Source organism: Oryctolagus cuniculus, chromosome 1, assembly GCF_051225735.1.
Source record: "Oryctolagus cuniculus isolate XC-2025 breed Fujian yellow rabbit chromosome 1, ASM5122573v1, whole genome shotgun sequence".
Lineage (NCBI taxonomy): Eukaryota > Metazoa > Chordata > Mammalia > Lagomorpha > Leporidae > Oryctolagus > Oryctolagus cuniculus.
The window spans coordinates 212,986,701-213,012,866 of record NC_142867.1 but is presented as its reverse complement, the minus strand read 5'-3'; the positions used below and the strand labels follow the sequence as shown (position 1 = coordinate 213,012,866).

General features: G+C 43.7%; 1 protein-coding gene across 8 annotated transcripts in view; it reads left to right on the top strand.

The window, feature by feature from the left end:
* TMEM245 (transmembrane protein 245) overlaps positions 1-26,166 on the top strand; it is a 102,722-nt gene that overhangs the window by 9,795 nt on the left and 66,761 nt on the right. For 7 of the 8 annotated variants that reach the window (XR_016224761.1, XR_016224762.1, XM_051843365.3 and 4 more), the window contains exons 2-5: positions 1,262-1,379; positions 2,797-2,898; positions 18,207-18,323; positions 22,147-22,356. Coding sequence is in view for 6 of the 8 variants with exons in the window: in XM_051843365.3 (XP_051699325.3) it covers positions 1,262-1,379; positions 2,797-2,898; positions 18,207-18,323; positions 22,147-22,356 (547 nt within the window). In the remaining 2 variants the exon portion in view is untranslated. The remainder of the gene's footprint in view (positions 1-1,261; positions 1,380-2,796; positions 2,899-18,206; positions 18,324-22,146; positions 22,357-26,166) is intronic. The other variant, XM_089319277.1, reaches the window with a different exon arrangement.

The following is a 26,166-nucleotide window of genomic DNA, read 5'->3' as shown; positions in this document are numbered from 1 at the left end:
TGGTCACATCTGTTCTCAAGTCCTGCTGTGGAGCTAGTACCTGAAACTCTGCCATCCCTTATGAGTGTCATTTGAGTCCCAGCTGCTCCACTTCCAGTTGGCTCCTTGCTAATGTGCCTGGAAAGCAGCAAAAACTTTGAGTCCCTGCCACCCACATGGGAGACCTAATGGAGTTCTAGAATCCTGGCTTCGACCTGGCCTACCCCAGTCCTTGCTGCCATTTGGGGAGTGAATCAGCAGATAGAAGATCTCTGTGTGGATGGAAGATTTCCTTCTCTCTCTGTAACTGTCTTTCAGATAAATCAGTCTTTTTTTTTTTTTTCTTTGACAGGCAGAGTTAGACAGTGAGAGAGACAGAGAGATAGGTCTTCCTTCTGTTGGTTCACTGCCCAAATGGCTGCTACAGCAGGTGCATTGCATCAGTCCGAAGGCAGGAGCCAGGTGCTTCCTCCTGGTCTCCCATGCGGGTGCAGGGACCAAGGACTTGGGCCATCCTCCACTGCACTCCCGGGCCACAGCAGAGAGCTGGACTGGAAGAGGAGCAACCGGGACAGAATCCGGCGCCCCAACCAGGACTATAACCCGGGGTGCTGGCGCTGCGGGCGGAGGATTAGCCTAGTGAGCCACGGCGTTGGCTTTTTTTTTTTTTTTTGTCTTGCTATTCTCTACTAACTTTTTTTTTTTCTTCTGGGACATGTTTCTTCAACTGGTACATTTAGCTGTGGATGAGGCTCTCACCATCTGTTACCTGGATTATTTCAGCATGGTCACACTTCAGCCAGTGCCTTTCTAGCTTTAAAAACATCGTTTTACAGTAACAAGCATCTTTCATAGGCTGGAATAGAATCTTCTCACTTGATTCTTTGTGGGAATTTGTTTTCTCTTTTCAGCATTAAATAGAGAAAATGTTAGGGATTTCATAAGATTAAGTTCTTAAGTCTGTGACTTATACTTTGAGTATTTTATCTCAAGTATTCTTGTGCATAAGATGAGTTTTGAACTTTAGCATATGTTAAAACTCTATGTTTTTGGTTAAACATTTAAATGTCACTATGTGAAATTTCAGACACCCAGTTGCATCAAAACTTAATTAAGGAGGAGAACCTGGCTCCATTCTTTCAGCACCACCAACATTCATCTTCTCTGTGCTGCCTCTAGAGTGCTCCTGCTGTACAGATGCTGGCAAATTTTGTGTAATTGTGTGCTCACTTCGACGTGGATATATTTTAAAACTGTGTCTTTTATATTTCATTTATTTAAGATCTGGACGTTAGTAGTTGGCTATGTGTTGACTGTTTCATTCAAGTGGAATGCAAGCACTGAACGCTACTTGAGAGCAGTTTCAATTCCTGTCTGGATTCTATTGCTTTTTCATTTAGGTGGGTCCTTTTTTTTTTTTTTTTTTAAATCTAATTTAATGTCAGCAGAGGCTGACTGTGTGAAAGCGAACTCTTTCTAGCATTTTATGTTGTATTTTAAAATTATTGAAAATAATTTGGAGGAAATGTGCTGTAACTTTTCATTAATATTAATGAAAATGAGATGTTTTAAAATGTCTCTTCAATATATTACATATTTATTTTCAGAAAGGCCTTTTAAGAATAACTATATCTTAAAAAGAGCATACTTGACGGTCATGGTCATATCTGAGTGTCAGCCCGCAGGAGGACATAGATAACCAGTCAAGGAGGATAAGAGGGGCTCAGAATCACATGTGAGAAAATTACAGGAACTAGTAAAGATGTTTTCTCGGGATAAGAGGAGGGGGCTGGGGCGGGAGGGACTGGGAGGGGGCAGGGTAAGTAGGATGTAACATATGAAGGTCTGCTTCTAATACAGGAAGGAGTGCCCTGTGAAAAGAGTGGTTTGGACGGATCTGTAACCATGAATGGGAGTTGTCACAGCGGTGCGCACTTTTCAGGAAGACAAATCCCTGCTTGGAGTCATAAGTGCACTGTTAGGGAAAACCATTCACGATTAGCTGGGTGGCTGCTAGGATGCTGTTGAGTGGTTTTTCAGCGTGATACATAGGGTTGGGAATGTTATCTCTAGTCGTTGGAAATGTCAAGTTCTAATTTAAAAACAAAATTCAGGTGCCCAGAGCCATAGGGTACCTATGTTAGAGCTCCTTATTTTGTTAACAATCAGATGAACAGCAGTCAGCTGGGAAATGTCTGCTCAGAACCTGATGTGGGACAAAAACGTTGCTCTCTGACTGTGTTGAGTTGGAGTGCCAGAGGGGTTTATGTACAAGACTCCCTGCTGTCTGCTGAGCCTCCCTCTGGATTTGGTGGAGGCAGAGGAGGGAGGCTGGCAGGTACCTTATGTGGCCCTGGAGCCTCTCTGAGAAATGCTGATGGTTGAGGTGGCCTGTTAATATGCTAAGGTGGAGTGGGGTGTACTGGGGTGCTGGGTGCTTTTGGGCCATTCTCTTCTACCATGAGGATTCACGTCCTGTGGTATTTTCAGAGAACCAAGGATCCCTCCTGATTCTGGTCTTTCTTGGGGTCAGATGGGTGGTTTGAAGTTAGGATGGTCTCTTAAACTCTGTATTTTCAATTCCTCAGGCAGTACAAGCTCATTAAAGATAGGCTGGCACATTCCTGGCCTTTTACACAGGGACCTCTGGGAGCAGGGGCAGATTTTCCTCTGGAAACCCTGAGCTGAAGTTATCTTTTTGATGGGCTTTATGAGCAAGCATACCAAATCCTTGTGTCAGTTTACAAAGTGGAGTCTTTTTTAAAAACAAAATTAGAAGGCTTTTGTTTCACTGAAACTGTTCTTCCTCGTTTGCAGCATCCCTGGCTGGCTCATGGAGAATTCCAGTTTTCCTGATGATTGTTTTCCTCATGTCTGTGGGCACCCTCTATGAAAAGCAGAATGGAAAAGAGGCTTCTGGTAAGAAATAGGGCATTCTGTTAATATTACTTGTAGAAGTAATTTGGAGAGTTGCTTTATAAAAAATGTTACAGTGCAACAGCTGTTAATCTGTTTAAAAACCTGTGGTGGTTTCTGAACAGAAAATAAATTTGTTTAAAATATTTTAAGTTGTTAGACTATACTTTTTGTATTTTTTATTGAAGTATAACTCATGTCACATAAAATGAACCACAAACAATTTTTATATAGCATGTTGTATGTTTGCAACACTGTGCCTCCATCACCTCTGTCTGGTTCCAAGTCATTTTCATCTCTCCAAAAGGAGAGATGAATGTATCTGTACTTCATTCCTTTTTATGACTGCTTAATATTTGTATGGGTAGACCATATTTTCCATTACTCAGCTCTTGGACATTAGGACTTGTCTTAGTCTGTTTTTATTGTTATAGCAACATACCTGAGACTGGTATTTTGGTTCTGATGTCCTAGTCCATTTTCTGTTTCCATAACAAAATATCTGAGATATTTATTTGGCTCATGGTTCTGGAGGATGGGAAGTTCAAGAGCTTGGTGCCAGCAACCGCTTGGCATATTTGGTGAAGGCCTTCTTGCTGCATCAGACGTGATGGAGGGCATTGCAGGCTGACAGCAAGCCTCCCTCCTCCTCTTTAAAGCCACAGAGGCCGTCATGGGGTCCCATCCTCATGACCTCATCTGATCCTAATTCCCTCCTAAGTCTTACATCAAACAAATTGGCATATGCATTGAGGATTGGGACACATTCAAATCATAGCAAGAGGTATTCTACCTTTTGGTTATCATATATAGTGCTACTGTGAACATTCATGTATATTTGTTTGAACACTGAGTTCCAGTATTATTTTTTTGTGTTTACCTAGGAGTGGAATTTCTGGGTCATATAGTAATTCTATATTTAACTTTTTGGTAAACTGCTGACCTGTTTTGAAGCTGCACCATTTTATAGTCTCACCAGCAATGTATGAGATTCTAATTTTTCCACATGCTTGCCAACATTTTCTATTTTCCCTTTTTTTTTTTTTTTTAAGATTTTATTTATTTATTTGACAGAGTTACAGACAGAGACAGAGAGAAAGGTCTTCCATCTGCTAGTTCACTCCTCAAATGACCAAATTGACTGGAGCTAGGCCAATCCGAAGCCAGGAGCCAGGAGCTTCTTCTGGGTCTTCCACTCGGGTGCAGGGGCCCAAGCACTTGAGCCATCGTTTACTGCTTTCCCAGGCCATAGCAGAGAGCTGTATGGGAAGAAGAGCAGCTGGGACTAGTACTGGCACCCGTATGGGATATTGGTGCTGCAGGCGGAGGCTTAGCCTACTATGCCACAGCGCTGGCCCCTTCCTTTTTTGTTTTGATAATGGCCAGTCTAGTGGGTAGAAAGTAGTATCTCATTGTGGTTTTGATTTTCATTTCCCTAATGACTAACGATATTACCCTTCTTATGTGCTTGTTGGTCATTTGTTTATCTTTGGAGAAATGTCTATTCAAATTCTTTATTTTTCCTTGTAAAAAAAAAGGCCTTTTTGACATTAAGTTTTAGGAGTTGTTTACATACTCTGCATAATAGACTCTTATCAGATATGATTTGTAAGCATTTTCTCCCATTCTGTGGATTGTCCTTTTACTTTCCTGATAGTCTCCTTTGATGTGCAGAAAATTTTAATGTTTTTGAAGTCTATCTTGTTTTTAACTGACACATAGAACTTATAAAGTTTTGTTGTCTATGCATTCAGCTTCATATCTAAGAAGCTATTGCCAAATCCAAGGTCATAAAAGTATATGTTTTCTTTTATATTTAGATCATTGATCCATTTTTTTTAAATTTTCACTTTATTTCAAAGGCAGAGAGAAAGAGACAGATCATCTGTTGCTGGTTCATTCTGGAAATGCTCACAACAGCCAGGGCTAGGTCAGGTCAAAGCCAGGAGCCTGGAACACAATTTGGATCTCCCACACGGGCCTCAAGGACCCAGTTCCTTTGCTGCCATCTTGCATTAGCAAGAAGCTGGATTGGAAGTGGAGGAGCTGGAACTTGATCCAGGCACTCACAACATGAACTGTAGATGTCTCTGCTGCTCCACCAAATGCCTGGCTCCACTGATCTATTTTTTGTTAATTTTTGTATATGGTGTGAGGTACAGGTCCAGTTTCAGTCTTTTGCATGTGGATATCCACTCTTCCCAGGACCAGTTGATGAAGAGACTATCCTTTTTCCACTGAATATTCTTGACACCCTAGTCAGAAATTAGTTAATCAAGGGGTAGGTGTTTGATGCAATAGTTGAGACATTACTTGGGGTGTACACGTACTATATTGGAACCTGGATTTGAGTATCGGCTCCTATTTTGGTTCTAGCTTCCTACATATGCTCACCTGGAAGGCAGAAAGTGATGAATCAAGTATTTGGATTCTTGCCATCAATGTCAGAGTCCTGGATTTAGTTCAGGACTCCTGGCTTTGGCCTAGCCCAACTCCTGTTTTTGTGGGCATTTGGGGAGTGAACCAGTAGACGGAAGATTTTACATCTTTTTTTTTTTTTCCTGTCTGTTTCTGTGCCTTTCAAACAAAATAGCAGTTGTCCATAAATGTATGGGCTTATTTCTGGAGTATTCTGTTATGTTCTATTGATGTATGTGTCTGTCTGTATGCCAGTACTGTATTGTTTACTGTAGTTTGTTATAAATTTTGAAATGAAAAAGTGTTGATTCTCCAGCTTTGTTCTTTTTTAAGATTGTTTTGGCTCTTTGGGGTCCTTGCATTTCCATATGCCTTTAGGATCAACTTTTCTGTTTTTGCAAAAAAGGTTTTTGGGACTTTGATAGGCATTGCCTTGAATTTCTAGGTCACTTTGTATTGTTGTCTTTGCAAAGTAGCAAAACCAAAAACTTTCTGATTCATGAGCATGGGGAGCGTTTCCATTTATTTAGTTACTCTTTCGATTTGTTTCAGTAGTGTTTTATAGTTTCCAGTGAATGAGTGATTGAATTTATTCTCTATTTTTTTTGTAAGTTTGTTTATTTTTAATTTGAAAGAGCTTCAGAGAGAGAAAGAGAGAGATTGATAGAGATCTTCCATCTACTAGTTTATTCCTCAAATGCCCACAACAGCTGGGGCTGAGCCAGACCGAAGCCAGGAGCCTTTAACTCAATGCTGTTCCCACATGGGTGGCAGTAACCCAAGTTCTTGATCATCATCTGCTGCCTCCCAAGGTGTTCATAAGTAGGAAGCTGGACTTACATTGGAGCAGCTGGCACTCAGTCCCAGGTACTTAGGGATGTGACTGTCCACAGCGGTGGCTTAGCCTGCTGCATGTACCCCATTAGGTGCCCCTAATCTTATTCTTCTTGACGCTATAAATGGAATGTTTTCTTAATTCCCTTTTTGGATAATTCATTGCTAATATAGAGAAATACAACTTGTTTTTTTTTTTACCTTATATCCTGCAACTTTACTGAATTCAGTAATTAGTTTCAATAGTTTTTTTTGATGGATTCTTAAGGATTTTGTGTATAGAAGGCCATTTCATTTGTAGTAGAGATGGTTTTATTTCTTCCTTTTGCATTAGGATGCCTGTAATTTCCTTTTCTTGCCTGATTGCGTGTCTGGAACTTCTACATCGTTGAATAGACCATGAACTTTTTTTTTAAAAAAGATGTATTTATTTATTTGAAAGGCAGTTAGAGAAGGAGAGACAGCCCAAATGGCTGAAAAAGCCAGGGCTAGCCCAGGCCAAAGCCAGGAGCTTCTTTGGGTCTCCCACATGGGTGCAGGGACCCAAGCATTTGGGCCATCTTCCACTGCCTTCCCAGGCAGATTAGCAGGGAGCAGGGTTGAAAGTGGAGCAGCTGGGACTTGAACTGGTGCCCATAAAGGGTGGCAGCAATGCAGGTAGTTGCTTAACCTGCTGCGCCACAGCGCCAGCTCCAGACCATGCACCTTTTTTTTTTTTTTTTTTTTTGACAGGCAGAGTGGACAGTGAGAGAGACAGAGAGAAAGGTCTTCCTTTGCCGTTGGCTCACCCTCCAATGGCTGCCACGGCTGGCGTACCGCGCCGATCCGAAGGCAGGAGCCAGGTGCTTCTCCTGGTCTCCCATGGGGTGCAGGGCCCAAGCACTTGGGTCATCCTCCACTACACTCCCGGGCCACAGCAGAGAGCTGGCCTGGAAGAGGGGCAACCGGGACAGAATCCGGCACCCCGACCAGGACTAGAACCCGGTGTGCCGGCGCCGCAAGGCAGAGGATTAGCCTAGTGAGCCGTGACGCCGGCCCCAGACCATGCACTTTTAAAGGTTATTTTTGAGGTACTCTGGCTGCAAGGGCTCTTTGTCCAGTAGTAGTTTGTTAAAGGTACAAGTTCCCAAGGATTTGTAAGTGAAGAAAATATAAAAATAGAGTCATGGTCCAGCTTGCATTTTGACTATGACTGAGAGGTAAATCTGATTTTTGAGTGACTGTACCTTCTTTCTGATGGCTAGACATAAGCTAAGAGAGCAAATTACTAACTGCAGTGGGTTTTTAGAAGAAAATATTCATTTCTCAGATACCAGTTTATTACAGTAAAATTAGAAAATACAGAGGAAGAAAATCAACATCATTCAAAATTCCACATATTTTACCAAAATATTACAGATTTTATGCCTTTAGACTTTTTTTTAACACAAAAAATTGGATTAAAAGAACATTTTCTTTTGTAACCCACTTTTTAAAAAAGATTTTAATTAATTTATTTGAAATGCAGAGTTATATATACAGAGAGAGATCTTCAGTCTGCTGGTTCACTCCCCAAGTAGCTGCAATGGCCAGAGCTGTGCCAGTCTGAAGCCAGGAGCCATGGGCCAGGAGCCAGGAGCTTCTTCCAGGTCTCCCATGTGGGTGCAGGGGCCCAAGGAGTTGGGCCATCTTCTGCTGCTTTCCCAGGCTATAACAGAGGCCTGGATTGGAATAGGAGCAGCCGAGACACCAGAGTGCCCATATGGGATGCCAGCACTGCCGGCAGAGGCTTAGCCTACTATGCCACAGCACCGGCCTCTGTAACCCACACTTTTTTTTAAAAAAGATTTTATTTATTTATTTGAAAGGCAGAGTTAGAGAAAGAATTAGAGAGAGAGATCTTCCATCCAGTGGTTCACTCCCCAAATGGCCACAACGGCTGTAGCTGCACTGATCTAAGCCAGGAGTCAGGAGCTTCCTCTGGGTCTTCCACGTGGGTGGCAGGGATTCAAGCACTTAGGCCATCTCCCACTGCCTTCCCAGGCACATTAGCAGGAGCTGGATTGGAAGTAGAGCAGCCAGGACTTGAACCAGGACCTATATAGGATGATGGCACTGCAGCCAGTGGCCTAACCTGCTATGCCACAGCACTGGCCCCTGTAATCCACATTTTAAACTTAATTATGTTGTGAGTACCTTTTGATGTAGAAGCATTATCTACAATATTATTTTAGCATTTTATTTTATTCTGATCACAAGGCTGTCTTTGGCACTCTGGTGTATTTGTGTAGCATTCTTCTGAATTTTTTAAAATTTGTTTTTTATTATTTTACTTTGTAAATGAGTAATGTCTTTTAACTGTAAGATACCTTTATTTATAAATAGATGTTTGGAATTTTAAAATAGCTACCCGAAACAAAGAAACCTCAATCACAAATTTCTTTGACCTTAGGAAATGGGAAGAGTTTTCATTTATGTTTTGTTGTCTTTCTGACTTTTCTTTATTCAGCCTTTCTGGTCATAATCTGTTGCATTTTGTAGTCCTGTGGCGTGGTGAAAGTAAATGTCCTGAGTTGGTGGCTGCTGTAGGAATCTTAGTGGTCCCCACTTGTTCCTTTAGGTGGCTGTGTCATCATCCGTCTCTCCCCTAACCGTGATTCAGACCCCTCTGGTGACCCTTTCTGCCTTACCCAGGACAGCTCTCCCTTCTGACTGCTTGTCCAGGCCTAAGGAAAACCATGGATAACGTCAGCCTAAACCCAATCTTCAGCTGGGTTTTCTCTGGGGGTGTAAATTCTGGTCATCTGGTGATGCAGCCGAGGGAATTGTGAGGACAAGGCTTCTCTAAGACAAGTTTTGGAAGTGGGGGGAAATGAAGGACCTGGTGAGTTATTGTTACCTGTAGCAAACCCAGCAGTGGTGTGTTGGCACACAAACCAGACTTGTGGTATTTGTGTTACAGACTATTACAAGGAAAGAAATCAGGGAAATCAGGGGGACACATGGTCAGTGTGGAGCAGATGTGGAATTGTTTATTCTCTTAGTTTTATAGTCATTTTAGCCTACTTCAGAATACATTGTCTTTGATTGATGTTGAATCACTTCCAGGACTTGTAATCTAAGAAATTCTCATTGTAAAATAAATCTTTTGGAGCCCGGCACTGTGGCGCAGCAGGTAAAGCCGCCATCTGCAGTGCTGGCATCCCATATGGGTGCTAGACTGTTTGAGTCCTGCCTGCTCCACTTCTGATCCAGCTCTCTGTTATGGCCTGGGAAAGCAGGAGAAGATGGCACAAGTCTTTGGGCCCCTACACCCACGTGGGAGACCCGAAAGAAGCTCCTGGCTCCTGGTTTTGGATCAGCCCAGCTCTGGCCATTGCAGCCATGTGTGAAGTGAACCTGCAAATGAAAGACCTTCTTTCTCCCTCTCTTCCTCTTTCCCTTCCTCTCTTCCTCACTTTCTCCCATTCTTCCTCCCTCCTTCCCTCCTTCTCTCCTTCCCTCTGTTTCTGCCTCTCTGTTAACTCTGCCTTTCATAAATCTTTTTTTTTTTTTTTTTTTTTTGATAGGCAGAGTGGACAGTGAGAGAGAGAGAGAGAGAAAGGTCTTCCTTTTACTGTTGATTCACCCCACAATGGCCACTGCGGCCGGCGCACCGCACTGATCCGAAGCCAGGAGCCAGGTGCTTCTCCTGGTCTCCCATGCAGGTGCAGGGCCCAAGCACTTGGACCATCCTCCACTGCCCTCCTAGGCCACAGCAGAGAGCTGGACTGGAAGAGGGGCAACCGGGACAGAATCTGGCGCCCTGACCGGGACTAGAACCTGGTGTGCCAGCGCCGCAGGCGGAGGATTAGCCTATTTAGCCGCAGTGCCGGCCAACCTTTCATAAATCTTTAAAAAGATAAATTTTTTTGAATGTCTTTTAAAATAAATTTTTGAATTTTTTTTCCCTCTTTCTTTCAGAACTTTGTTTCTTTTAAAATCAAGAGTGAAAGCACTGATCTTCCCTTAGGGGTATAGGAAGTTCCCTCCTGTAGGTGTGGCTGTGTGCCTCATTCCTCCCTTGTCTTCCACTGTCCCTTTGGAATCTTGGTCTGTGCCAGTGTCTTTCCCTGTGTCTTCACATCTTTGAATCTTTTGCTGTTGTAGAATCTTCATGAGCAGTGGTTCATGTGACTTACAGAATTACTTGTCAGGGTTTCATCATGAGTTTGGTTCCTAGACCCAGAAAATGCTTCTTATGGATCCTTCCTGAGTTAGTTTCAGTGGCTCCTTCTGAACCCAGGGTCCTTACTCAGTAGTTTTCTCTTAGAGCTGGGGAACTCTTACGTGGTATTTCCTAGAAGCCCAGATAATGTAGAGAAAAATTATTTTAAGTGCCTACCATGGACCAGGAACTCTTATGTGCTTTTGAATGTACTATCATTTTATTTATATATTTACTTTATTTCAAAGGAAGGGAGACAGAAGAGAGATCTTCTGTCTACTGGTTCATTACCCAAATGCCTGTGACAGCCTGGACTGGGCCAGGCTGAAGCCAGGAGCTTGGAACTCAGTCTTGGTCTCCCATGTCGGTGGCAGGGGCCCAACTGCTTGAGTTATCACCTACTGCCTCGCAGGTTGTGCATTAACAGGAAGCTGGATCACAAGTGGAATAGCTGGGACTTGAACCAGGCAGTCTGATGTGGGGTCCAGGTGTTTGAAATGGCAGCTGAACTGCTGCCCCCAGGTGTATCTTTTTAAATCCACAATCAAATGAAACTTTGTTAGATGAACCCCCTGGTTTGCAAAGGAAGACATTTAATTTGAGTGGTTAACTGACTTGCCCACAGCCACACAAGTGACTGGTAGAGTCCTTGACTCTAAGCCCGGAGTTCTGTCCCTTCATCTGGCTTTTTGAACTAGCATCAGTCATCCTGAAAGGTCCTTCTGTCACCCAGCTGTGGTTGTTAGCTCCTGCAGTCCTCCACGTTGCTGTGTTGGTTTTTCACAACTACAGGACCTGGCTCCTGTGCCTCCTGGACCCTGGGAATCCCATCTTGTAGAAACCTTGTGTCTCAGTCCACTCTGTGCTGCTACCATGATACCACAGACTAGGTCGTTTATAATGAACAGAGATTTACTGGCTCGTGGTGGTGCAACCTGGGAAGTCCGATATCCAGGTGCTGGCATGTGAGGGCCTTCTCATTGTGTTCTTACTTTGTGGAAGGAGAGAGAGCAATACAGGGGCCAAACTCCCCTTTGTATCATGGCACCCTACCACGAGGACAGAGCCCTCCGGTGAATCACTTCTTGAAGGTCCCACCTCTTACTGCTCCATGAGCTCTGAACCAGAGCACCTGGAACCCAGCTTTAGTGTGCTCCCTTGGCCTGTAAGGAAAGAAGAACGCTGGCATCAGGGCTGTCTCCCCTAAGCAAGGCCCTGGGAGGGGCTTTAAATGTGCCAACCAGTGAGACTGGTATTATTATGCCTATTTTATAGATGAAGAAGCACCTCAGGGGCCGTATGCTGGGTATGAGAGATTTCTTGGACAGTTAGGGTAAGAAGTGTCCCATGTGCCTTTAATAGCTTTGACCCCCAGTGCAAGAAGTGCCAGCAGGTAGAGCAGGGTGCTGTCCTTCCAGAGATGGCTTGTAAATGACCAGAAGTATCTTTCCAGGAAAGGCCTAGTAGCTGTCTGACTGCTTGGGGGTAGCATGCAATGTAAATGAACAAGTTTGGTCCAGTTTAACCCAAATTGAAAAAAAGAAAAGGGCAGATTAAATTTATTTTTTGAAAAAAAATTTTGTTGTTAAAGATTTATTTATTTATTTGAAAAGCAGAGTTACAAAGAGGGAAAGAGAAGGAGAGATTCTCCATCCATTGGTTCACTTCCCAGGTGGCCACAATGACCAGGGCTGGGCCAGGCTGAAGCCAGGAGCTTCCTCCAGGTCTCTCGTGTGGGTAGTAGGGACCCAAACACTTGGGCCTCCTCTGCTGCTTTTCCCAGGCCATTAGCAGGAAGTTGAATTGGAAGTGGAGCAGGCTGGACATGAACTGGTGCCCATGTGGGACGCTGGTGTTGCAGTGGTGGCTTTACCTACTACACCACAATGCTGGCCCTTAATTAAATTTCCTACTGCCCTTCTCCCACTCCCCAGTTCTGATACTGTCAGTTACAGAGGCCTGAAGGAACTTCCTGTTCCCTGTCCAGGTCCTTGTGAAGTGCTACCTTTGAGAGGGAGATGTATTTTCCATGTGAGTAATGGAAACAGAAGTCTCTTCAAAGGGCACTTTGATTTGGTATGTGATACCTCCTTCTAGCAAACATCTTCGAATGTAGTCTAGGCAGCCACCACAGGTTCTGTGAAAAAGAATGAAGGTAGACCAGGGTACCTCCTTATTTAGACTTCTTTTCAAATGATGTCTTCCCACGACGATTGAAAAAGTTAGCCTTCCCATTGTTGTTGGCTGTATTCACAGATTTAATCTGACCTTGTGATCTGTTTCTAACGGGCCACACTCTCAGTTTCTGTCCTCTGGTGCTAGGCTGCGAGTGTCAGTGGCCTGCTTTTGTGGACCTGTGTAGATGCCCTGTTATTTGGGCCTGCACTGAATGCTGGCTGTGTCCCTGGGCAGATTGATATTTGAAACCGTGGATACTGTTTCCTTTTTTGTTTTTTAGTCCTTGAGTCCCAAGATTATGTTCCCTTATTTGTGTGCCTATATTTAGCTGGGGCTTTTTATTTAATCCCATGACCCTGTCTAGATTCTCGATCCTGGCATTCTTTTGTCCAGTTTATCATTTTCCTGTCTGGACCCTTTTTGAAAGTGCTGAAGGCTATGACTAAGAAGTTGTTAAAATGCATATCTGTTTCATAGGATTAGTTGCCAAGTCTTACATCCATAATTTTCACATTTTGCTCATTCTTTTTTTTTTTCTTTCATGCTTTGAATTTTTTAGAAAAATTTGTTTGAAAGACAGAGCAGAGCCATGACTTGAACCCATGCACTCTGATAGGCACTGTGGGCATCCCAAGTGGCAACTTAACTGGGGTGCCAAATGCCCTTGCCTCCTTTCCTATTTTTGTGAAGTTTGAGGCACTCTAAAGGTTTGCTGAATTATTTGTGCATTAAGGGTGCTATTGCATAATTTTCAATGAGGTAGCTAAAATATATTGTGCATTTTAGTGACATCAGCAGGTTGGGGAGTCTAAGTCAATTCTTGAAAGATGTGATCTGATGATTTTAGCTTTTGTTCAAGTCTTGAAGGGCCTTCTTTGTGCAAAAAGTTTTGCTTAGTTCTGTGAAGAGAGCTGAAAATGTCTACTGGGAGGTTAGATGAAGGGAAATGACTATGGAGAGATCTAAAAATGTCTACTAAGGGGGATAAGACATAGGAAAGTAACTATAATATAGAAGGGATGAGAGGTACAGAGAAATAATATAAAATACTGGGGCTTGTGCTTACAGTTTAGAGCCTCAAGCCAGTATTTTGCTATAGATGATGTTGATCATAACTAACAACTATTTTTAAAAGTGTTTATTTTTGTTTCATAGGCACTGTGGCAGAGACACAGAGAGAGGTCGTCTACTCTTTAGTTTACTCCCCAGATGTCTGCAACAGCCATGGTGGGGTTGACCTCTATCCAGGTCTCCTGTGTTGGTGACAGGGAGTCAAATGTTTGAGCCATCACCTGTTGCCTCCCAGCACTGTTTAGAAGGAAACTGGTCAAAAGCAGAGTAGCTGAGACTTGAACAGGCCCCCCAATATGGAATGCAGACATTCCAAGTGATGGCTTAGCCCATTGTGCCAAAAGCCTACCCTGATTACATTTATTGAGCACTTATTACATATTAAGCATTGTTCTAAGCACATTATATATATTGTTTCACTTAATTTTCGCATGAGAGAGGAATCATATGAACCCCATTTCACACTTGGGGAGACTGAAGCACCAGTGTGCTAAATAAGTTGCCTGTAGTCATCCAAGTAGTAAGGAATGGACCTGGGTTTAAACTGAAGTAGACTTGTATTCTCACCTGTGCTCTGGACCCCTGCGTTGTGCATGGTCACTATGAGACCTTTGTTCTCTGACCCATCTCCCTCGGCATCCTCGTGCCTTTTGAGTCTTCTTTCCGTACCCCATGTTCAACTATGGAACTTCTTGGAGTTCATTGAAGAGGACCCTCTGCTTTGTCTTGACTTTGTGTCTTTGCACCTACTCTTCATCTCTCTGGAACACTTTCCCACCCCTGCCCTCCAAGATGCCAGCCTCTCTTTCCCAAGGTAACCTTGTTCTGCCTTTTTAATCTAACGTCTGTCTAAATGGGTTGAAAGGATGGCATCTTTAATATTCTTGTTGGACTGCTCCTTTGGGAGCACTTTTCTGACCTCCCGATATGGCTTAGATTTCCATCTTCTGTGCTCCCCAGACATTCTGCATTAGTTTACATTAGTTCATAACATACTGAGTCATAACTGATTGTTTAGGTCTTAAACTGGACTTAAGACCAAGCCTTAGTTCCTTATCTTGGTATGTAGTATAGTCACCCGTTGGTGAATGAATGCTTAATGGGTGGGTGTTTGAAAGTCTGTCAAAGTGCAGCCAGAGTCCATATTTGCGGAGCATTAAAAGGATCCTGTTGGCCGGTGCTGTGGCTCAATAGGCTAATCCTCCGTCTGCGGCGCTGGCACACCAGGTTCTAGTCCCAGTTGGGGCGCTGAATTCTGTCCTGGTTGCTCCTCTTCCAGTCCAGCTCTCTGCTGTGGCCCAGGAGTGCAGTGGAGGATGGCCCAAGTCCTTGGGCCCTGTACCAGCATGGGAGACCAGGAGAAGCACCTGGCTCCTGCCTTCGGATCAGTGCAGTGCCCCGGTCGCAGCGCGCCAGCCGCAGTGGCCATTGGTGGGTGAACCAACGGCAAAAAGGAAGACCTTTCTCTCTCTGTCTCTCTCTCTCACTCTCCACTCTGCCTGTCAAAAAAAAAAAAAAAAGATCCTGTTTTGGAGTTACTTAAAACCATCAAGGCATGGTGGGCATTTGTTGAAACAAAATTGCTGCTTGGGGCGCCTGCCTCCCATACTGGAATGTCTGAATGCCTGGGTTCAAGTGCCTGCTCTGCACTCAATTCCAGCTTCCTGCTAATGTGCATTCTGAGGGGCAGCATATGATGGCTCATGTAGTTGGATCCCTGTTTGAAACACCAGTGCTTTCCACTCCTCTTAGGATAAAGGCTGAAGTCCTCACTGTGTTTGTCTGTGACCTGCATCATTGGGCTGACCTGTCCAGCCCTGTATTCAGTGCCAGTGTCTTCCTAGCTGCCTGAGTTCTAGACACGCTAACCTCCTTTCCCTATCTTTAACAAGCTAGGTTCTTCTTCTAGCCTCCTCACTTTCTCATGCCAAGAAGATTATTCTTTACATGCCTTTGGTTGATTGCTTCTCATATGTAATATGTCAATTCCATGCTCACTTCTTTTTTTTTTATTTTTATTTTTTATTTTTGACAGAATGGACAGAGAGAGAGAGAGAGAGACAGAGAGAAAGGTCTTCCTTTGCCGTTGGTTCACCCACCAATGGCCACTGCGGCTGGCGCGCTGCGCTGATCTAAAGCCAGGAGCCAGGTGCTTCTCCTGGTCTCCCATGGGGTGCAGGGCCCAAGCACTTGGGCCATCCTCCACTGCACTCCCGGGCCACAGCAGAGAGCTGGCCTGGAAGAGGGGCAACCGGGAAAAAATCCGGTGCCCCGACCGGGACTAGAACCCGATGTGCTGGTGCCGCAGGTGGAGGATTAGCCTATTGAGCCGCGGCGCCGGCCCATGCTCACTTTTTAAGAGAGGACTTTCCTGATTGTCCAGGCTAAGTCAGATTTCTTCTGCTATGAGCTCACAGAATGCCCAGGGTGTTTCCTTCATGACAGTCATTATGGTTGGTATATGTTTATTTGTGTGGTTCTTTAATACATGCTGTCCCTGTTGCTAGACTCCATGGGGGCAGGATCTGTGTCTTTATCCCAACTCAGAATACATGTGAGACATGGAGGACCTGTTTTTCTGTTAGCCCTTGCTCTCTTGGCATCTCAGAAGCACCTTAGATACACAGGCCATATACACTACAGATATTCATAGTTACGTTTTCTCCCTGGACCATGAGTTTGAATTTCTTTCAGAATCCCTGAAGGTGAACATTCAGGTCACACAGGCATTTGATAGAGGAAGGATAAGGCACGGTGTGGCTGAATCTGCTGAAGAACTATCTCGGGCTGTGGCCCACACTTCCCTGAGATATGGCCATTCTTGGATATTTTGGGAATGTGGAATTAATTTGGAGTAGAAATTCACCGGGCTACTGAAGAGTTATGATTCTTTTCACTGTTGCGTTGCATATTAACCTGCCTACCAAAAGTGAAATCCTAGCTGTATGAGCATTGGTATATGATTTGGTGACTAGGAATGGCCAGTGTTCTTCGTTGTGACCAATTGAATCCACTGTAACTAATTTACATAGAGATATTGATTAGCATGTAGAATTTTTGCAAGTGGAGTCTTCGGCAAGGCCAAACAGGTAAGCTTGCATCCAATACAGATGCCACCATGAAGAATGCACAGTGACACCAAAGGACTGGGCAGAGACCACAGCTGCTGCCACCTGCCTACAAGTTTGAGATCCTACATCAGAACCTCTGAAGGCCTGCTGCAGTCACACTGTATGCCTCCATGACTGTGTTTGACATGAGAGCTGGGGGCTTCCAAGTTCTGGGGTGCCTCTTCAGTCTTCCAGATCTTACTCAGGTGTACATGTGTGGTAGACTGCATAACACACGGGACGATAGCTGTAAGAGAGTCCAAGAAATACAGTTTTAGCTTTCCAGTCTTGAGGACGCAACATGCTAGGACTTGGTGTTGTCTGCTTTAGGTTAAATGCTGGCCATTCCAGACGGATGTTGTTTATCAATAAATGTTTTATTTAAATCCAATGCAAATGATTAAGCTTAGGAGCTTAAAATGGGAATATACAACATGAAGCAAGGTCATGATGTCCTTTTATATTTCCAAGTGGTAGATTTTGCCTGTGCTGAATTAAATGCTTTATAAATCTATATGGTTTTGCATCAATACACATTTGCATTTTCCTTTGTGGAATGTTACTGAGAGCACCCAGTGCAGACAGTCCCATACTATACTAGGACCTAGTAATAAAAAGATTGAGGCAGACAGTCCAACCAGAGTGCTACCTTCCTGGTGTCCCAGTATTTCTTAATAGAAGTATGCAGGAAAATCAACTTGTAAAGTTAAAAATGATTAATATAGCATTCCAAACTTGTATATTTTTTAAAAAATATTTATTTTTAAAGATTTATTTATTTATTTATTTGAGAGGCAGAGTTACAGAGACAGAGAGTCAGAGAGAGAGAGATCCTCCATCTGCTGGGTCACTGCCTAAATGACCGCAATGGCCAGAGATGGGCTGATCATAAGCTGGGAGCCAGGAGCTTCTTCTGGGTCTCCCATGTGGGTGCAGGGCCAAAGCACTTGGGCCATCTTTTGCTGCTTTCCCAGGAGCATTAGCACAGAGCTGGATCGGAAATGGAGCAGTCGAGACTTGAACTGGCACCCGAATGGGATGCTGGCACTGTAGGCAGCAGCTTAACTGCTACACCACAGCACCAGCCCAAAAGATTTATTTGAAAGATTGAAAGACACAATGACAGAGATCGATTTTCATATCTTGGTTCATTTCTCAAATGGTTGCAACAGCCAGATTTGCAGCCGGGACTCGAACCAGCAGTCTGTTAGGGGGCGCACGTGTCACAGGCAGCAGCTTAATCTGCCGCCCCACAACACCAGTCCCCCAGACTGTGTAGTAAATGTCTGCCAGAGCCAAATGAGGAAGAATGCAAGGACTTGTAATTTTCATAATTTTTCAGTTGATTCTTGGTCATTCTCCCTTGGTAAAGAACCACTGTTCTAATGGGCTGAGTAATACCCATTTTGTTTTATTGCTGTTGGAAAGGTAAGACTATGTTTAAGTTTGCAGTTTGCAACATTCATTTCCTGTTTTGATCATTTTCTTAAAAACTGTCAAAACTTCTTTTACAGGGGCAGAGTTACCAGGGCAAGTCATCTCCATGGCGGCTTCTACTCTAGCAAACTTGGCCATCTCTATCACAGGATATGAGTCAAGCAGTGAAGACCAGCCCTCCACTCAGCCTGCAGGTGACCCATGTCAAGAGGACTTTCAGAGTTGTTCTGGAAAATGAAATATAAGTAGAGTTAAGGACACTAGCAACACAAAATGCTGCTCACTCTTGCTGGTTTATCATTTTTTTCCCTCTGATTCCTACTTTTACACCTTTTCTCCTCTCATCTTTTTTTTTTTTTTAAAAGATTTATTTACTTATTTGAAAAGCAGATTTACAGAGAGGCAGAGAGAGAGAGAGAGAGAGAGAAAGAGAGAGAGAGAGTTGGTTGGTTCACTTTCCAAATGTCTGCAATGGCTGGAGCTGTGCTAATCCGAAGCCAGGAGCCAGGAGCCAGGAGCCAGGAGCTTCTTGTGGGGCTCCAATGTGGGTGCAGGGACCCAAGGACTTGGACCATCTTCCACTGCTTTCCTAGGCCATAGCAGAGAGCTGGATCAGAAGTGGAGCAGCTGGGACTAGAACCAGTGCCCATATGGGATGCAGGTGGTGGCTTTACCTGCTGCAGCAAAGCTCCACCCTCCCCTTTTGTTCTTATGCATCACTTTTTTTCATAATTTTTAAGAAATTATTTTTGTTTTTTACTTGTTGGGGAGGAGAGAGATGTATATCTCTCATCCACTGGTTCACTCCCCAAATGCCCACAACACAACAACCAGGACTGGGCCAGGCCAAAGCTGGGAACTGGGAACTCCATCCAGGTCTCCCATACAGGTGTCAAGGACTCAAGTTATTGAGTTATCACCTGCTGTACCCCAGGGTGCTCATTAGCAAGAAGCTGAAATCCAAAACGGAGTCAAAACTGAAACCCAGGCACTCTGTTACAGGATGCAGGTATCCCAGGGAGCTTTTTAAGTGCTGTACTGAATGCCTGCACCCTTATGTTTAATTATTTGCTTTCTTGGGTTTCTTATGCTATTCTTTTTCATGTTTTTTAATTTTAAATTTTCAAAAATTTATTTTTATTTTATTTGAGAGACAGATAGACCTTCCATTCACTGTTTCACTCCTCAAATATCCTCAATAGCCAGGGCTGGGCCAGGCAGAAACCAGGAGCCAGAACTCCATCTGAGTTTCCCATGTGGGTGACAGGGAAGCACGTATTTAAGCCATCATCTGCTGCCTTCCCAGGGTGCACATTAGCAGGAGGCTGGATATCAAGCGGAGCCAACACAAGCCAGGCACGCTGATAGGGGTGTGGGCATGCCACTCAGTGCTTTACCTGCTGCACCAAATCCTTCTCCCCCTCTTTTCACTTTCATTTTATTTCCTTTTTTTCGTGCCCCATATACCTTTTACACTTATGCTTTCCTCATTTTGGTTCCTTATTGTCTATAACTAACACTTCTCCTGCATTCTGTTCCATTGCCTCATGGTGCTTTTCCTTTTGTTCTGTTTCTCTAACTCACTTTTTTGGGGCCAGAAGGAAGGCTTTTCCTTCTTCTAGTCATTTCTCTGGCATTCTTTGTCTTCCATTTCTGCTAAAAGCTGTATTTGCCTGCCTTCTGCTGTTAACACTGGCTCTTTCTTCTGAAACAGATCCCTCTGGGTTCTGTTCTATGTGGCCTGGCTTCTGGAGTTGCAGTCCTGAGCCAGATCCAGATGTGGCTTATAGGAGCTTTACAGTCACAGAGTTCAGGAATGTAAACGGGCATTGCTGTGAGCTGAGAGCTCCACTAATGCCAGAGGTGTTTGGGATTAGGGAATATTTACAGTGAGCCCTTCTTGAAGAACTGACTTTAGAAACATCTTGAGGGAAGGGATCAACCAAGAGGTAGGCATTTGGAGTCATAAGGAACACGTACTTTTCTTGCACATTGAATCATGCTTCCAAAATTTTGGTTATGATCTTATTCTTCCCAATATCTGCCATACCCATGGACTTGAGGTTTCCAAATTAGAAAGATAACACAGATAGCAAAGTCAAACAAAAGCATGCTGTAATAGGCTGGGCTTTAGCCTTTAACCTCAGGGTAGAATGTTAGTCCTAGTGAGGTGAACTGACTTACCATGGTGCAAGTTATCAGAGCAGTAAAAATTCACTCAACAGCTAACATTTAGTATTAAAATAAACACTTAGGAAGCTTTGATGCTGCAGTCAGTGGGCTGCTATATGGCTACTAAAAAGATAAAAGGGAAAAGTGTGTAGGGGGGTTGGTGCAGTAGTTAAATTACCTCTGGGGATGCCCACATCCCTTATCGAGAATACCTGGGTTCAAATCCCAATTAATCCACTTCTCATCCAGCTTCTTATTAACATGTACTTGGAGCCAGCACGTGGGTGATGACTCTAGTACTTGAGTCCCTTCCACCCACAAGGGAGACTCGGAATAAGTTCTGGGCTCCTGGTTTCAGACTGTCCCAAACCTGCCATTGTGGGCATTTGGGGAATAAACTAGCAGATGGAAGATCTTTCTGTATTTTTTTCTTTCGACTAAAAAGGAAAAGTAAATAAAAAGGGAAATAACATGACATTATTCATTCAATAAGTATTTATTGAGTGCCTGCTGTGTGACAGGTACTGTTCTGTGTGCTAGGGGTTCAGTGGAAGGAGAACAGGGCAGTGTAGGTCTTAGCTCTCTTGAGCTGACATTCAACTGCAGGGAGAAAATGACAAAGGACAGCTGTGTGGAGCTGTGTGAGAGTCAAATCGGAGGCTGGGACTATGGATATTCATTTCTTTTTACTGACTTTCTTTAGCATGATATACTTTTTTTTAAGATTTATTTATTTTTATTTATTTGAAAGGCAGACTTAGAGAGAGAGAGGGAGAGAAGTCTTCCATCTGCTGGTTCAATCCCCAAATGGCTGCAATGGCTGGGGTTGGTCCAGGATGAAGCCAGGAGCTTCTTCCAGGTCTCCCAGAAAAACTTCTTGGATCTTAAGTGTAGGAGCCCAATCACTTGGGCCATCCTCTGCTGCTTTCCCTGGTGCGTTAGCAGAGAGCTGGATTGGAAGTAGAGCAGCCAGGAATCAAACCGGTGCCCACATGGGATGCTAGCTTTGCATGCGGTGGCTTACCCTGCTATGCCACAATGCCAGCCCCCATGATATACTTTTGTATTTAACTTCTTTTAATAGGTAAAATGCAAGTTTTAGGGTCTTAGTTTCTGTCATCATGATGTATATCAAATAATATTTAAGAGTTACTTGACATCTGATTTATGATAATATCTTGTTAAAACTAAGAAACAGAAATGTAGAACCTAATAGTAAAATGTAACATATTGTTGTATTGCTAGAAATAGTCTTGGTAGGGTTTCCTTTTTTGAGAGTTCCTCATTCTAGCAGTCTGTCATTGTTTTACATCTCATTCAAGCAGAAATACATATTTGAAAGTGTTAGGTTCCTGTAAGAGCATTTGGTCACTTTTTAGGTGAAATGACACTGAAAAGTTATATTGTACTGTGTCAGAAATATGACACATCTAACGTAATTTAACGTTTTATCTAATATATTTTAAAAGGAAGAATTTTTAAATGCAATCATTGTAGTATATGTTAGTATTTGTTGCTTTCTATGGTTTGGATACTTTTTGTGGGGTAATTATAATTCTCAGCTGCGTGGCATGTATTTTCCTTTATTTAAATATGTATATGCTGAATAGTAGAAAGTGTAAAAAGTAAAATCTGTTTCCTAACTCTATCCCCCAACTCCCTGGAGTTAAGCATTGTCAGATTGCACTTCCCCAGGACTTTCCATTGCTTATGCAAACACACCAGGTCCTTGTGTGCTGGACTCAGAGTACAATTTGGAGGCTTAGAACAGGGTGGCCTGTGAACTGCTTTGTGTGCTGTTCCTAAAGTAACTTGGTGTGTGGATTTTTTTCTTTCTCACCATAGAAACCATGGACAGTGGAGAGCCTCCTCCAACGTTGTCCTCCGCTTCCTCTCCTTCCCCAACCCTGGGCAGACCAAGGCCTGAAATGGGAACGTTCCTTAGAAAGAAGAAAACGAGTGACATCTACTTTGTGTGTCTCGTGTGGGCCATCATTGTTGTCCAGATCTGGCTGAACCTGTGGATTGTGCAGTTGCTACCAGTGCCTGTTGCAGGTCATTATCTGCTTAATTATGATCTCGTCTTGTCTTTGAAGTCTTTTAGTGTTGCATTTTAATATTTCAGATAATTTTACTGTATTTTAAAATAAAACAATCTTATGTTTGACTTTAAATAATGAATTAACATTATTTGGGAGAATTATTCCTTTGATAACATCTTTTTTTTTTTTTTTTAAGATTTTATTTATTTATTCGAGAGGTAGAGTTACAGACAGAGAGTGGCAGAGAAAGAGAAAGGTCTTCCTTTTACTGGTTCACTTCCCAAATGTATGCAACAGCTGGAGCTAGGCCAATCCGAAGCCAAAAGCCAGAAGCCAGGAGCTTCTTCTAAGTTTCCCAAGCAGGTATAGGGGCCCAAGGACTTGGGCCATCTTCTACTGCTTTCCCAGTCCATAGCAGAGAGCTGGATTGGAAAAGAAGCTGCCAGGGCTAGAACCAACACCCATGTGGGATGCTGGTGCCTCAGGCATAGGATTATCCTACTGAGCCACAGCGCTGGCCCCTTGAAACATCTTTGAGAGAGACAGAGAGAAAGGTCTTCCTTCCGTTGGTTCACCCCCCAAATGGCCGCCACGGCTGACACTATGCCAATCCGAAGCCAGGAGCCAGGTGCTTCTTCCTGGTCTTCCAGCGGGTACAGGCGCCCAAGCGCTTGGGCCATCCTCCACTGCCTTCCTGGGCCACAGCAGAGAGCTGGACTGGAAGAGGAGCAGCCGGGACTAGAACCTGGTGCCCATATGGGATGCTGGCGCCTCAGGCGGAGGATTAGCCAAGTGAGCCACGGCGCCCAGCCCCGCCCTTAGTACATCTTTAATAGTTCACTTTCAAGTTTTGTTGGGGCTGGCGCTGTGGCGTAGCAGGTAAAGCTGCCGCCTGCAGCGCCGGCATCCCATATGGGTGCAGGTTCGAGTCCTGGCTGCTCCACTTCTGATCTAACTCTGCTATAGCCTGGGAAAGCAGTGGAAGATGGCCCAAGTCCTTGGGCCTTGAGGAGGCTCCTGGCTTCGAATCAGTGCAGCTCCAGCTGTTGCAGCCAACTGGGGAGTGAAGCAGTGGATGGAAGACCTCTCTCTCTCTCTCTGCCTCTCCTCTCTCTGTGTAACTCTAACTTTCAAATAAATAAATAAACCTAAAAAAAAGAGAGAAAAGAAAATGTATTTGTTTAGCCTATAAGAAGATAGTCTTGTGTGGTATTTGGGATTAGTTGAGAGTTGACTGTTCAGCCAACTGTGATTGTGTGGAGAAGATTCACAACAATCTTGGTTCTTGAGGTTTATTAAGGAATTTTGAGAGCTGCTGTTAGACAAGCATATTTGACTTTGCATTTTTAATTCAAAGGAAATGTACACTTTCAGAAGCACTTGTGTATATATGTAAAGTTTTGTTTAGTTTGGCAGAAAAGTTGAATTATATGTGTATTATATCAAGACGCAGTTGTATGGTTTTCCGTAAATCACTGAACCAGGTCTCTTTCCCTAACACTGTGGCAATTTAAGGCCTACTTTTCTTGTTGATTCTCACAAAGCTGTTTTCTAAGACTGAAAAGGATAAGGAAGAGTTTTCTCTGCCTTAGGTTCAATCTAAAAGCATCTTTTATTTGATACTTTCCTGATTATTTATTGTAATCATATTATGCTAAATATTAAGTCCTCAGTGGTTGCCGTGGATTCTGCCACTCAGGTACCCCCCAAATTTTGTGAGTCTTTGTTTTCTGTCAAGTTTTTCGATATTAGTTGAAACAGTCTGAATTTTGGACCGCCTGTGTAGTCCAGAAGTCACCCAAACTTTATTGTTCCATTTTACTTTTTTTTATAAAGGTTTTATTTATTTATTAGAGAGGTAGAGTTACATACAGTGAGAGGGAGAGACAGAGAGAAAGGTCTTCTTTCCATTGATTCACTCCCCAAATGGCCACAATGGCCAGAGCTGCGCTGATCCAAAGCCATGAGCCAGGTGCTTCTTCCCGGTCTCCCACACAGGTACAGGGGACCAAGAACTTGGGTCATTCTCTACTGCTTTCCCAGGCCGTAGCAGAGAGCGGGATTGGAAGAGGAGCAGCCGGGACTAGAACTGGTGCCCATATGGGATGCCGGCGTTGCAGGTGGAGGATTAACCTAGTGTGCCACGGTGCCAGCCCTTCCATTTACTTTCTAGATTATTCATTTTATCATGTATTATTCTCATTAAATTGGGTAGTCAGTTAGTTAGCTATTATTTTAAACATTTTTCATGACCAGAGACTTGTATAGTGCTTGTCCTTGAAATCTGTACCAACATCTTTCTCAACAGAACAGCTGTCATGCAGCTAGAAGGAGATACTGTTGTAATTAAGTTATAAAGTATCTATTATGACCAAGCATTCTGTTATAGAAATCCTTTGAAGCATAGTTTAACTTGTTCTTCTAGATTGTTCCACACATTTTCAATTTTTCTGGATGATTGCATTATGTTAGCAAATCACATGTGAAGTGCTGTTGGGATCCCCTTTTCCTAAAATTGTGTTACATTTCTCATAGTCATATGTTAGCCCCTCTGGTCATCATAGGAATCGGACATGGCCTTGGGAGAGCTGGTTGTGAACAGGGTTTTCTACAGCCTGTAATTATCCAGAGCTTAGTCTAGAAACCGTTGGAGCTTTTCCTAGGAATTTAAAAACGCTAATGTCAGAATTGCAGAACTGATGTATAACGCTGAACTCTTGGTTCAGAATAGTGAATTGTGAACCTTGGATTATAAGGCCAAGGCTAAGGACACCTTCCTTGGGGTTAGAGAAATTATAGTAGTTGGGTGAATTTTCCACTGTCCAGACTTAAAGCCTCGTGGATCAGCAATGCTTCATTTTGCCCCCACCACCTTCTTAATTGGCTTTGAACAGGAAGCTGAGGACCTGCTTGGAGTGCTGCTGCACTGCCCAGCTCTGGGGAGAGACATGCCTGTTGTGGTCCTGAGTGGCCCTCACTAGACTTGCACAGTGCACAGCCGCAGAGCCCACTTTCCAGTAGCCCTGCTTATACTCAGCAGGCTTCTCTACCAACTCCTGGCATTTCTCACAAATACAGACAGCATCAAGTGGGGAAACAGGAACAGTGAAATTATCCTGCAGTGGTATAAAATCTTGATGCGTATGGAATGCCCTATATTTACCTGGTCACTAAATCTAAGGAAAAGAACAAAATTTGGCAAGTGTAGCTGCAATAGCCAGTGAGATAAGAAATGTCAGAGCTTGGGGCTCTTTTCCCAGGAAGGGGGAAGATGTGAAGGTCCAAGACTGTAGTCACTGAAAACTTCATGATAAGAGTGTCTTATGTTTCTGTGGACTGTAAAATAATCCATGCACCCTCAGGGATTCAGAATTCACAACGAAGATAATACGTGAGCAGGTGGGGATTGAGGGAAGAGTTATTTGGCCCAGTTCCATCTGTTTAGAATCCCTTGGTCGGTGCCGCGGCTCACTTGGCTAATCCTCCGCCTGTGGCGCCAGCACCCCAGGTTCTACTCCCGGTTGGGGTGCCGGATTCTGTCCCGGTTGCTCCTCTTCCAGGCCAGCTCTCTGCTGTAGCCCAGGAAGGCAGCGGAGGATGGCCCAAATGCATGGGCCCTGCACCCGCATGGGAGACCAGGAAGAAGCACCTGGCTCCTGGCTTCGGATCAGCGCAGCGCTGGCCGTAGTGGCCATTTTGGGGGTGAACCAACGGAAGGAAGACCTTTCTCTCTGTCTCTCTCTCTCTCTCACTGTCTAGCTCTGCCTGTCCAAAAAAAAATAAAAATAAAAATAAAAAATAAAAAGAATCCCTTGGACTCCCC